The sequence below is a fragment of the Glycine soja genome, chromosome 16, assembly GCF_004193775.1.
Source record: "Glycine soja cultivar W05 chromosome 16, ASM419377v2, whole genome shotgun sequence".
NCBI lineage: Eukaryota > Viridiplantae > Streptophyta > Magnoliopsida > Fabales > Fabaceae > Glycine > Glycine soja.
The window spans coordinates 35,435,425-35,449,604 of NC_041017.1; the positions used below are offsets into that span (position 1 = coordinate 35,435,425).

General features: G+C 31.6%; 2 protein-coding genes across 2 annotated transcripts in view; both read right to left on the reverse strand.

Moving 5' to 3' along the window:
• Positions 1–256: 256 nt before the first annotated feature.
• The window catches only part of LOC114389548 (receptor-like protein EIX2), a 31,768-nt gene continuing 17,844 nt past the window's right edge, over positions 257–14,180 (reverse strand). Inside the window, exon 2 of the mRNA XM_028350241.1 lies at positions 257–2,734. Coding sequence (XP_028206042.1) covers positions 480–2,734 — 2,255 coding nt within the window. The 3' untranslated portion in view covers positions 257–479. The remainder of the gene's footprint in view (positions 2,735–14,180) is intronic.
• Positions 9,982–13,331, reverse strand: LOC114389550 (receptor-like protein EIX2). The gene has a single exon (XM_028350244.1). It carries the CDS (start codon positions 12,978–12,980, stop codon positions 10,182–10,184), a length of 2,799 nt encoding a protein of 932 aa, XP_028206045.1. The 5' UTR covers positions 12,981–13,331; the 3' UTR covers positions 9,982–10,181.

The following is a 14,180-nucleotide window of genomic DNA, read 5'->3' on the forward strand; positions in this document are numbered from 1 at the left end:
AAAATGAAGATAATGTCTATGTTGTTCAAATAAAAGTATTAATTGTATTAAAATAGTTAATATTAAAAAATATATTAGTAAATATAACATTGTTGTGTTGGTGCTATTTATTGTGCATCAAAATATGTAAAAATAATAATTAACTTGTAATTTGTATAGTTGGTATGGGTTGTTTTATCTATCCTGGATTTTGTTGTATCACACACATAATCATTTATATATATATGGGTTACTATTGTCACTACCAAAAATGCTATTGAGACTACCAAAGCATTTGAAATTACTTGGTTATCCTTAGTTCCATTTCCCCACACCTCCTATCCTTCCCCTCTTTACGTTCAGCTACTCTCCCTCTTTACATCCAAAAACAGAGTTTAAATAAGTCTCTCAAATTTGAAAAAAAAAAAGAAGATAGCAATGACTACAAATTGATCAAGCTGCCAATACAATGATAAAACTTCGGAGTATTCTAAGCAACACTAAACAGTGATACTACCTGAGCGAAAAGATTGAAGTTTGAACCACACATGATCAAGGAAATGAAAATAGGCATACCGCCATGATCTACAAATCAGCAAAGGAGCAATCACTATCCAGAATCCCACAATAAATCCAATTGTCATACTGACAAAAAACCAATTCACTCCATGCCCATCACTTCCTTCATAACTATGGGTTTTCCCATTGGAGCTGCAGTTTATGGGCAGTGGTGGACCACATAGATTGTTGCCGATGAAGCTGGAGGCATCAAAGGTTTGCAATTGAGTTCCTGTTGGAATATTTCCCTTCAAATGATTGTATGACAAGTCTAGCATGCTCAGAAAGCTCAAATTTGCAATGCTTGGAGGGATTTCACCAAAAAGTTGATTCCTCGAAAAATCAATGGACTGTAATGATCTCATATTACCTATACCTTGTGGAATATGACCAATCAATTGGTTGTGGGACATGTTTAAAAAATTCAATCCATTTAGATATGTGATTTCTCTTGGTATTTCCCCTAATAACTTGTTACTTGACAGATCAATGCTTGTTACCAAACCCAGAATGTTTCTGTACTCGTCTCCTCTTCCTTTCAGCCATAGTAGCACACTAACTATACTTTCCATCGAAGAGTAAGACGTACCATATTGTGCTTCAGAATAGATACGAGGATCTGTAATTTGGTTCTTTAGTGTCATGGCACTCAAGTTACTGAAACAGCTCGGTATATTGCCAGACAGATTGTTTTGTGCAAGGTCTAAAACCTGAAGAAGACTCATCTGACATATTTCATTTGGAATGTGGCCGGCAAAACTGTTTGATCGAAGGCGAAGGATTTTCACATTTAAGAGGTTTTCTCCAACCCATGTTGGAATAGTTCCTGAAAGATTATTTTCCCCAAGGTCCAAGGATATCAATTGGTTATTCTTCTTCAAACTGGATGGAAATATTCCTGAGAGTGTGTTGTTACGAATTTGTAAAGACTGCAGGTCTGCCAAGGAACCCATGGATTGGGGTAAGTTCCCAACAAAATGGTTGCTTTGTAAATTTACATCCACAAGAGATGTCCAATTCATCCAGCAATCAGGTATCTCTCCTGACAAATTATTTGATGCAAGATTCAGAAATTCTAAATGCGTTGGCTGTTCCTGATCGTTACATAAAAAGTCATTCATGGATTCAGAGAATGAATTGCTTGAAAGATCTAACTGAATCACATCACTTGAAAGATAGGGTAATTTACCACACAAGTGATTTGAGCTTAGATCAATAGTTGGGATAGATATTGGATTCTTTAATGTAGTCCCAATCTCACCATGGATATGATTACGAGAGAGGTTTAAATACCAAACCTGAGAAAGTGCTTCCCACATCTGTGTGGGAATAGAACCGAAAATCCCCGTGTTAGATAGTCCAACATATTGAAGTTGGTTTTTTGACTTAATCCACAATGGAAAGCTGGGACCTAACTGCCATGATGTCACTTCCAAATAGGTAAGTTGAAAATTAGGAATCCAATTGGGACCCACTTTTAAAGTTAAATTGTTCCCCGATGCGACAAACTCCGTCAAGCTTGTAAGATTTGCAAGATCATCTTCCTTGACAACTCCGTGAAAAAGATTGCCGTCAATATGAAGAGATAACAATTTAGAGAGTGATCGAAGACTTTCAAATGGATTTCCACTGAATTTATTCATAGAGAGATCGAGATATCTTAATGATGAAAGTTTTCCAAATGATCTAGGAAGAGCACCACCAATTAAGTTGTTGGAAAAATCTAGCTGCACAATATTTTTAAATGCCCCAATATGATCTGTCAGATTGCCTGAAAGTCGTGAACTCTGAACTGCAAGTCTTGTGAGTCCATGGGAAATACAAGGAGCAAGAATTTCTAAAAGTTCATTAACCTGTTGGTTGAGTTTGAGATATGATAAACCTATCACCCTTAAGTTGCAGAGATTACCCAAAGAAGTTGGAATGTTTCCTTCAAGTTGACTATATGACAAATTAAGTACAACAAGAGAAGTCAAATTACCCAAAGAAGTTGGAATGTTTCCTTCAAGTTGAGTACCTGATAAATCAAGTTCAACAAGAGAAGTCAAATTTCCCAAAGAAGTTGGAATGGTTCCTTCAAGTTGATTACCTGATAAATCAAGTTCAACAAGAGAAGTCAAATTTCCCAAAGAAGTTGGAATGGTTCCTTCAAGTTGATTACCTGATAAATCAAGTTCAACAAGAGAAGTCAAATTTCCCAGGGCATCAGAAATAGTTCCATGTAAGTTGTTGTCCATTAGGTTCAGGAACTTGAGACGATGAAGACCGTATAAGCAATCAGGTATAGAAGATGAGAATGAATTGAAAGACAAGTCAAGATTTTGAAGAAGTGTGAGGTTTCGAATACCACCAGGAATCGGATCGTTGATTTCATTATATGATAATTGAAGAGAAACAAGTTTCTTCAATTTGAATATCCACTTGGGGACAAAAGAAATGGCAGGGGAATAACTAGTATCGGAAAGATGGAGAGTTTGCAGAGATGAGAAGTTGAGCAAGGATGGTTCATTATAGTGAGGGAGTAAGCATCCTGACAAAGATAGGTGGGTCAAAGAAGGAAGAGATTGGAGAGTGTGTAGCCAATGAAATGCTTTGGATAGGTTTGCATAACTCAAATCAAGATATTCAAGCTTCCACATACTTGATAGCCATTCTACATTTTCAGCAAACAGAGGTTCGACATCAGAATCACCTACAAGGCCAAGATACACCAAATTGGAGAGATTCCCAATCAGAATCACCTACAAGGCCAAGAATATATAGAAAACAAGTGTAGTTGTTGCTTCTGCATATAAATCATCAAACTTCTATTATTTATACTGCTGCCCTGCCTGTTTTTTTCTTCACTTTCATTATTTTTTACCTTTTTTTATTATTGTGCCAAATACTAAATTATTCTTCCATTCTTTTTTTACGCTGGCCTCTTTAAATTATCAATTTAATTATCCAATTCTCCCGAATTATTCTCCCGAATTAATTTTGATCAATTTTTCAATTCACAAAATAATATTCTTCTTATATGTGAAAAAGACTAATTAATCTTCATTGTCATTAATGATTGTTGTGTTGTCTATTTCTAATTGTTTTTTTAATCATAATATTATTTTCTTTTTATTAAAAATTAATTAGTGAGATACAAAGAAGTTTAACGTGATCTATCATAATTATTGAGATCATAGTTTTTCCTTTTATAAGTCTTGGTCCAAATTTCTCCATGTATTGTAGATCATATTTAACTTAAAAAGTAAATTAGAAGATCTACAAAGAAGTGTGACATATTTTTTAAATTATAAAATTATGGTCCTAGCTATTTATTGTTAGACCACAAGTTTTCATATATTAAAGTTTTTGTCTAAATTTCATTTATGGTGATAGTTTAAGAATAGTGATAGAAGAGAAAAATAAATATTCAATTTATTGAAATATCTAACTCAATTAATTGATGAATACATCAATTATAGGAAAAGGGTGTACTTTAAAGACTATTTCTATTAAAAAATCTATAAAAAAATTATTTCCTTCCAATCTAATTATTTAATTTTAATCAATTTTTCAGTTCACAAAATAATATTCTCTTATATAGGAAAAAAAGACTAGATTTAATTATCATCAATTGGAAAAGTTATTGTGTCATGTATTTATAATTGTATTCTAACTTGAATATTATTTTATTTATCATATAAAAATTAATTAGTTATATAAAAGAAGTAAAAAGAATATTAACTTTTTTTCTCAAAAAAAAAATCAGTATCATATTTTATATTTTTTACAAGTTATCAACTTAAATAAGAGGAGAAACATAATTTTAATTTCCATTTTACTTTTTAAATAATTGCAAGTGACAAATTTAAATAATCATGAGAATACTCACGTTCAATATAATATTTTCAAAAAAAAAATCCATACGATAACTTAAACAATCTATAAAGAAATATAATTTATTCTTGTGCCAAATACTAAAACAAGAAACATTTTTTATTTTAGTTTACCGTATAGAATTGCTTAAATGAATGAAATTTTTATTTTAATAAAATATTAATGATTTTTTTAAAACTTTAAATAGTTTACATCAAAGATAATTAAATTTGGCTTAATTAGTCTTCAAATTTTAACTATTATTCAAATCAATCCTTTCGTTAAACCTGTACGTGTTAAGTAAACAACAAAAAATCTTGTCTTATAAAATTCAAACATTTTATTACATGCGGTTTGAACCCATAATTAATTTTAAACTATCAAATTTTAATTATTCAAAATAAAAGAAATGAAAACAAAATTGTCTCCTAGAGAAACCGCTGGCCACTCCACCAAATTCATATCAAGGTCCCCACTTTTCCAACTTGAACCATAGACTACTCCATCAAGTCTATGTCAAGGTCCTCCATTTTAAGGTCCCCACTTTTCCAACTTGAACCATAAACTACTTCAACCTTAGGACACTCCACAAAGTCCACCCATATTAAGGTCTCTGACTTCTTCAACTTCTGCAACGCATATATAGAAAACAACTTAATTGTATAAGTGCTTCTTGCTTCTGCATATAAATCATAAAACTTCTATTATTTATACTGCTGCAAGTGTCTTTCTTTTCTTTTTTCTTTTTTTTATGACGTTTCCTTTCTTTAATTATTGACTTTATTATCCAATTCTCCCGAGTTAATTCTTAGAATAGGAAATAATTTTGAATTTACTTTATCTATCTCCCTTTTAAAAATTCCTATATACACAAAATTTTATATTGAATTTAACTATTATTTAATCTATCCTTTCGTTAAACTTTTGTTAATTAAACAATAAAAGTCCAACATTTTATTAAAAAAATTCAAGTCTTCTATTTCATGGACTCCATCAAGTCTTTTATTAAAAGTCCAACTTTTGTTAATTCAAGTCTTTTACAGAATTTTGTTAATTCAACTTTTGTTAATTATTACAAAATTTGGTATTGAATTTAACTATTATTTAATTCAAGCCTTTTATTAAAAGTTCAACTTTTGTTAATTTAAATATTATTTTGTTAATTAAACCATAGCCGACTCCATCATGTCTATCTCAAGGTCCTGTATTTTTTCATCTTAAACCTTTGGACACTCCACAAAGTCCAGCCATGTTATGGTCTCTGGCTTCAACTTGAACCATAGCCCATAGGGCACAAACAATATATTAATGATAAATACATCAATTATAGGAAAAGGGTCTAATTTAAAGACTATTTCAGTTAAAAAATCTATATAAAAAAAGATTATTTCATTCATATCTTGCTATTTAATTTTGATCAATTTTTTAATTCACAAAATAATATTCTCTTATATATGAAAAAAAGACTAGATTTAATCGTCATTTGGAATGGTTGTTGTGTGATCTATTTCTAATTGTATTCAAACATGAATATTATTTTCTTTATCATATAAAAATTAATTGGTGATATAAAAAGAAGTGTGAAAAAGAATATTAATTTTTTTCTAAAAAAAATTAGTAGCATATTTTGTATTTTTTTGCACGTCATCAACTTAAATAATAGGAGAAACATAATTTTAATTTCCATTTTAATTTTTAAATAATTTTAATTGCCAAATTTAAGCAATCATAAAATTTCTCATGTTCAATATAATATTCTCAAAAAAAAATATTCATATGATAACTTAAATAATATACTAAGAAATATGATTTATTCTTATGCAGATCGAATACTAAAATAAGAAAAGAAAATATTTTTGATCACAATATAAAATTGCTTAAATCAATGAAATTTCATTTTAAGAAAATATTAATAATTTTTTTAATACTTTAAATCAAAGGTAATTAAATTTGGTTTAATTAGTCTTCAAATTTTAACTATTATTTAAATCAATCCTTTCATTACACCTTTGTTAAGTAAATGATAGCATAGCAAGCAAGGAGGTGCAAGCAGTAACACTCTCACAAAGATAAAGATCTTTAAGCCATCATTTTTTTTTCCTTTTCTTTTCTATGAACTGTCATTTCTTATCTCTACATGGAATGTCTAGAAGTTGAAAACTTGAGCTTTCTTTAACTATACTGCTTTCCATTTTGGCCAACTGCTTTTCTTTCTCATAATGAACTTTCCACTATTCCAATGATGGTTCAACATTAATAATTCTTTATCTATTTTGTCTAAAAATTTCCAATCACTTTTTGTGAGTGGTGTGAATGTCATGCAGACAAATGATGTTCAAGCTCCACTTTTTCCATTCATTGCAAGTTGTAAGCAGAATGTAGAATGTACGTATAATAAAATAATGAGAATGCCAACTACTAGTACGTAGTACTTAATTAAAACAAAAGTATCAAAATTAGAACGAAAATAAATTTGATGCTGTTAATACATGAGTTTAATTTTGATACACAGTGTAAAAATTTAAATTTTTAATTAATTAGAAATCACCTAATGATTTGTAAAACAATTACTAAAAAAAGTTTCATTTGAAACTTAGTCTTCCACCCGTCTCAAGCTCTCCACATGAACACTAAGCTCTTGACAAAAATAAATAAATAAATAAATAACCACGAGAAATAATATATAACTCTTAAGTGGACAATTGGTGTTCTTTTGTGCATTCAGTTGAAGGAAGTTCCCAGAATGGTAGAAAGCAAGGGACAGATGAAACGGCCACAGCTAAGAATAGTGCATCTTATATCGGGAAGAGATTGTTAGAAAGTTTGGTTGCAGTTGCAGGGCTTCTAATTTGGCTTTCATGAGCATTACTCAAATACTACCTATATATTACCACTTTCATATCACAAAATGTGTTGCCTTATAAAATTCAAATATTCTATTATTACTTGCAGTTTGAACCCATAATTAATTTTAAAATATCAATTTTTTATTATTCCAAATAAAAGAAATGAAAACAAAATTGTCTAGTCTCCTAGACAAACCACTTCCCACTCCACCAAATTCATATCAAGGACCCCACTTTTCCCACTTGAACCATAGACTACTCCATCAAGTCCAAGTCAATGTCCTTCATTTTTTCATCTTGAACCTTAGGACACTCCACAGCCAACCATATTTAGGTCTCTATCTTCTTCAACATGAACCATAGGTCACTACATTACCTTCATATCAAGTTCCTTATCATTGACAACAAATGTTTAGAATTAAGTAAGCAAGGAAAAAAAATTATAAATGATGAATACATCAATTATAGGAAAATGATCTAATTTAAAGACTATTTCGGTTAAAAAATCTATATAAAAAAAGACTCTTTCGTTTCAATCTAACTATTTAATTTTGATCTATTTTTTAATTTACAAAATAATATTATTCTTATATGTGAAAAAAAACTAATTTTCATTGTCATTAATCGGAAAGATTGTTGTGTCGTCTATTCTAATTGTATCTTAGCCTGAATATTATATTCTTTTTCATTAAAAATTAATTAGTAAGATACAAAGAAGTGTAAAATGCTTGTTTAACTTGGTCTACCATAATTATTGAGATCATAACTTTTTTCTTTTATAAGTCTTGGTCCAAATTTCTCCATATATTGTAGATCATATTTAGCTTAAAAAGTAAATTAGAGGATATGATATACCAAGAAGTGTGGCATGTTTTTTTAAATTATTTATCTATGGCCTTAGCTATTTTATTGTTAGACCACAAGTCTTCATATATTAAAGTCTTTGTCTGAATTTCATTTACTTGTGTGGTGATATTTTAAGAATAGTGATAGAAGAGAAAAATAAATATATAATTTATTGAAATATCTAACTTATGAAGATTTGCATTCTTAATGCATAAGCTTTTCAGTTTATATATTATCATTATTTGGAAATATTAATTTGTTGTGTTAATTGTCTATTTCTAATTAATTTGAAAATGAATCTTAATTTTTTATCATAAAAATTAGTATCATATTTTTTATTTTCTTTACAAGTTATCAACTTAAATACTAATAGGAGCAACATAATTTTAATTTCCATTTTATTTTTTAAATAATTTTAAGTGTCAAATTTAAGCAATCATAAAAATACTCACGTTCAATATAATCTTTTTAAAAAATAATTCATGAGATCACTTAAATAATCTACAAAAAAATATAATTTATTCTTGTGCCAAATAAACAACAAAAAAAGTCTTGCATTATTAAATTCAAGTCTTCTATTACATGAAATTTGAACCTATAACTAATTTTAAATGATCAAATTTTTAGTATTCAAAATAAAAGAAAAGAAAAAAAAATTGTCTTCTAGACAAACCACAGACAACTCCACCAAATCCATATCAAGGTCCCCACTTTTTCAACTTGAATCATAGGCCACTCCATCAAATCTATGCCAAAGTTTCTTATCATTGACAACAAATGTTGAGAGTTAAGTGAAGCATGAAAAAAAATAGGGTAAAATATATCATTTCTATCCCTATAAAATTTTAATGTGCTACTTTTTTTTTTATCCTGAGTTAAGTTTGGATGATAGATAATTATCATGTATTCTTAGATTTTGGTGTCATTTTAGGATATTTATGTGATATATGTCTTTTATGCTTTTTTATTGTCATGAACTAATCTTCTCTTTTGTTGGAGTTGAATATAATTGGTTCATTTTTCATGTAATGACTATTTTTTTATTGAATAAAGCATTCTAATTGTTTCTCTTCTATGTTTAATATGTGTTTTTGGCTTAATCACCTGTTTGTATGATTTTTTTTATTCAATTGTAATTAAAAAATTCTTTGAACTACGAATTGCAAAAAACACCTAATAATTTTTATGTCTAGGAATAAGATAAAAAGAATTGAGCATCAATAAACACTTTATCTTAATGAAAATCATTTAGTTATATTAATTTAAGGGATTGATAGTGTAATCAAGGGATTTAGGTCTCTTCACTAGGAATTAAAGTGAAGATAATATGATGGGTTTATGATAATATAACCTTTATTAAATATGAATGTGTAGTTATTAGGTGATAGAAACTTCAATGAAATTAAACCCCAACAATTTTTTCATTGATTTAACCCCAACAATTACATGGGGTGTTTGTTAAAATTCCCAAACAATTTTTTTCCTTAATTTTTTTCTTTTATTTTCTTCTTTAGTTTTCTTATTTTTATTTCTTCCTTTAATTTCTTTATCTTTATGCATATTGTTATTTAAATCAAATTAGCTAATGTTAATTAATTTCAAATATTCATAGTATAGAAATTATACTTTTTATTACCCAATTATTGCCTAAGTCCTGTTAATGAGTATTATAGAAAAAATGCATGAATAGCGAGAGAAGGAAGATGTGGAAGGGTTTAGAAACTGCAGAATCCTATGCAAGCTCCAACTTTCTACACTAATTAAATTCATTCAGGCAAATTCTAAGTTACACGTTGCGTAAAACAATCTTCTTAAATCCAATCACCGAGTGTGTCATTCCAGGTATTTTAATGCTAATCATTGTTAGTGCACAGATAGTAGAAGACAATAATGCGTCATAAATACAAAACAGAATTTGATGCTCAAGTCTGAAGCTCGTCTAGTTCTCTTAACATTAAGAACATTTATTACCAATGAAAGCAAAACAAACAGACACCCCATATGAACATGTACATAGTATGGTAAACCTTTTCACATTTTTAATGTCTAGAATAACACGTTGTAATGTCTCTCACTCCTAACAGTTAACATGTAAACTCACAATTTCCCAAGTAACCTTCTTACCTTCAAAACTATTATCACATAAATCAGATCTCTCAAGTGGTCAAGGTAATGAAAATAAGCACGCCTCCAAGTTCTGTTAAAGAAAACAACACTGCAAAAACCCCAAAATCCTGCTGCAAATCCAACTCCCATACCGATATAAAACTCTGATGTTCCAAAGAAATTACCATCACCGTGTCCAACAGAAGCACTCTCTGTCAACTCTTCCTTGTCTGTGCAATTTTTTGTTACAGGAGGACCACAAAGCTCAGGATTTCCAGTGTAGCTAAGTTCTTCAAAGCTCTGAAGTTGGGTGCTCGTGGGAATTCTGCCTGATAAGTTGTTGTATGATAGATTCAGGACACTGAGGAAGGACAAATCAGATAAGCTTTGAGGGATTTGACCTGAAATGTTGTTTAGTGAGAGATCAAGGGATTCTAACAATTTCGTTTTTCCCATGTCATTTGGTATCCCTCCAGACAGATGATTTCTAGACAAGTTCAAAAACCGCAAAGCAGATAGCTTGGAAATTTCAGATGGAATTGCTCCAGACAGCTTATTACTTGAAAGATCAATCATTCTCACCAATATCAGATTGTCTCTGTACTCTAACTCATCTCCTTTGGGAACTAAGACAAGAGTTTCCTTGTAGTGGTTATAACTGAAGTCAGAGCCATATGAATAACTTAAAGGGTTGGCAAAGAAGTCATCTTCACCAGCCATTGTCTTCATGTCATCCAAACAATTTGGAATGGATCCTGACAGGCTGTTATTGCCAAGATCCAGCACTATAAGGGAAGAAAGTTGACAAATCTTTTGAGTAATGCTGCCATTGAAATTGTTGGATCTTAGACGAAGAACCATTAGATATTGCATTTCCCACATCCAATCTGGTATTGCGTCAGAAAGTTGGTTATTGCCCATGTCAATGAATTTCATTGTAGAGCAATTTTGCAGTGTTGAAGGAATATATCCAGAGAAGCGGTTGTCGTCTAACAACAAAGACTCAAGTTGAGATAGATACCCCATGGAGTTTGGAATAACACCAGACAAATTGTTACTACCCAAGTTCAAATGCACCAATGCTTGCCAATGCACCCAACAGTGACCAAGATCACCATATAAGACATTATTTGAAAAATCAAGCACACTTAACTTATTAGTAGCATTTTCCTTTCCACATAAAAAGGGAGAAATTGTTCCGGAAATTGAGTTATTGGCAACATTCAGCACTTCAACATTTGCAGACACACTTGGCAATGTACCCTTGAACAAATTAGAACTCAAATTTATGACGCTGCAATTGATAAAGATGTTAGATAGGTCTCCACTTAACAGATTGTTTGACAGATCCAGGAATTCAATTTGCGAAGTCCAATTCCAAAACCAACTTGGAACCAAGTCTGCGATACCTGCCTTAGACATTGTCAAAACCTTCACAGAACTTTGCCTTTTTAGCCATTCTGGAAACTTAGGACCTATTCCAAAGGAGCTCAGTAAAACATATTCAAGCTGAAAAGGAGGAACCCATCCTGAGTTGACACTGAGGAACAAGTTTGTCCAAGACAAACGTAGTTCCTTTAATTTCAAAAGTTTTACAAAATTTGACTCTTTTATAGATCCTTCTAACAAATTAGATGAAAGGTCTAACATTACTAAATTTGAGAGATTTCCAAGAGTTACAGGCATATCACCAGTCAAAGAATTAGTTCCAAGATTTAATACCTGCAGGTTTCTGAGGAACTCAAAACTCTTAGGAATGGTTCCATTCAGTCGGTTGTGAGCCAGGTTTAAAGTTCTCAAGGATGACAAGTTTGCAAATGGTGAGGGAATTGGACAAGTAAAGGTATTATTACTGAGATTTAGAACTTCAAGATGCTTAAGCTGGCCTAATGAATCTGGAAGTGGCCCACTGAGCTGGTTGTTCTGCAGGTCTAGATTTTTTATGTTCTGAAGGCTTGATATTATTTGTGGAATTTGTCCCTGTAAAAGGTTACTGTGTAAATCAAGTTGGACAAGAGTTGTGCTGAGATTAAATAGCCATGAAGGGATTTGCTGATTGAGATTGTTAATTGAAAGATCAAGGACTTGGAGATGTGTGAAGTTGGCTTTTCGTTTTGGTGGTCCTAAGTTATCAATTTGACAGCTCTCCAAGTGTAGTTCTGAAAGAGATGGAAGTGCACTCAGTACTTGAAGCCAGTTACCTTGTTTATGAAGGTCTGAACCACTCAAATCAAGGTACTCCAAGGAAGATAGCCTTGATATCCAATTAAGGTTATCTATCTGAAGAGCATAATTGTATCCAAGATTAAGGTGCTGCAGGTTTGAGAGGTTTCCTAGTTGATGAGGGATTAATCCCATGAACCCACTTAAGCTAAGGTCCAAGTATCTCAGACTCTCCAATGAGCCTAGGAAGCTTGGTATTGGAGTAAGAACAAAATAATTTGAACTCAAGTCCAAACGATTCAAATATTTTAGTTCAAGCAAAGAAGGACTAATCTCTCCACTCAACTCCCTATAGGGAGAGCCCGCAGGTGTGTCAAGATTGATTTCCATGACTTTACCTGTGTTGTTGCAGTGAACCCCTGGCCATGTACAGCAATCCGATTTGTCAGACCACGATGAAAGCCTGTTTGAAGGGTCTGCTAGTCCATGCTTGAAGCTGAGGAGTGCATTCCTTTCCTTCTCGCTGCAAGTCATATTGAGCCTTGCTGCCTTGCTTGCACTGAAGTGGAGAGTTGTTGCAGTGGACAATATCAAGAGAAGAACATGAGTTGCAAATAGCACTGCCATGAAGAAGAAGGAAGACGAAAAAGGTTGAATCCACAATTTTCTGGTTCACGGTTGGTATTTACTACTAACAATGCCTATATAGGATATATACCATAGAAGGGTTTGCATTTAAAATTTTATTCCACTAATGGTGGTGGTTGCAAAATGCACACATATGTAGAGGTATATATGTCTACAAGGAGACATTCAGGATTAAAAGTGTCTAACCACATGTTAGGAACCAAGCTTGAGAACGTGAACCACCTAGTTTCGAGGGCTAGGAACCTCCATAGAAGAAGAGGAAGAGAGAGACTAAGGGAGAACTTGCTGTTATATTTTCTGATATCAAAAGCGCTTAATTCATCTACATATATAGCTGTTATGCAGGGAACAAGGCCCCACAAGCAAAACAGAAAAGATAAAATGGAATATCCTAACAACCATATTCCCTTATTCCACTACCTACATATCTTCTAGAAAGCACGATGATATCTTCCTTCACGATTATACCAGCTGCATGGGTCTCATGCTTTTTGCTTCCTGCAACCCCTTTACTCCCTGCAGTCCCGTATTACTATCCCTATCACCACACCACCATTATTTTGCTCTAGTTTATTTTATTTTGATTTAATTACCCTTTTAGTTCTTATAATTGTGATAATTTTTTTTAGTCTCTATAGTTTAAGACATTCATTTTGATTCTAATATTTACAATTTTTTTTATCTTTTGGTCCTCGCGGTGAAGATTCAACTCACACATAAACATGAACAAAATTAATAAAAATAGGGAAGCAAGCTCAGGTACAAATGAAGTGTAATGGAGGTATGAGACAAAGCCACTACACATTCCATTATTCTTGAGTCTGCCACCGACCTCTGCAAGCTTAGCATTTGCCAATTGCCATGATGTAATCTCGTTCTTGACAGTCTCTCATCAAGTTGGAGTGGTATCACAGCATTGAACTAAGTTGATCGTTCCAATGGGATGATGGTTTTGATTGCTGCAGATAAAGTGTGTGATTGTGAGTTTCTGGTCCCATGAGTTAAACTATAAGGATTAAAAAAAATATTGTCATAACTTTAAGGGCCAAAAGGATAATTAAACCTTTTATTTTTTTTAACAACGGGTTATATATATGTAGCAGTTTATTCTAAACAATGGACTACGTGTGAAATCTTTGAATTCTATGTAAGAAATGTTATTTCAAACTTCTCATCAGT

Bases quoted from the DNA above. Each gene is read 5' to 3' on its own strand.
- LOC114389550 (XM_028350244.1), bottom strand. From the start codon at position 12,980: ATGGCAGTGCTATTTGCAACTCATGTTCTTCTCTTGATATTGTCCACT.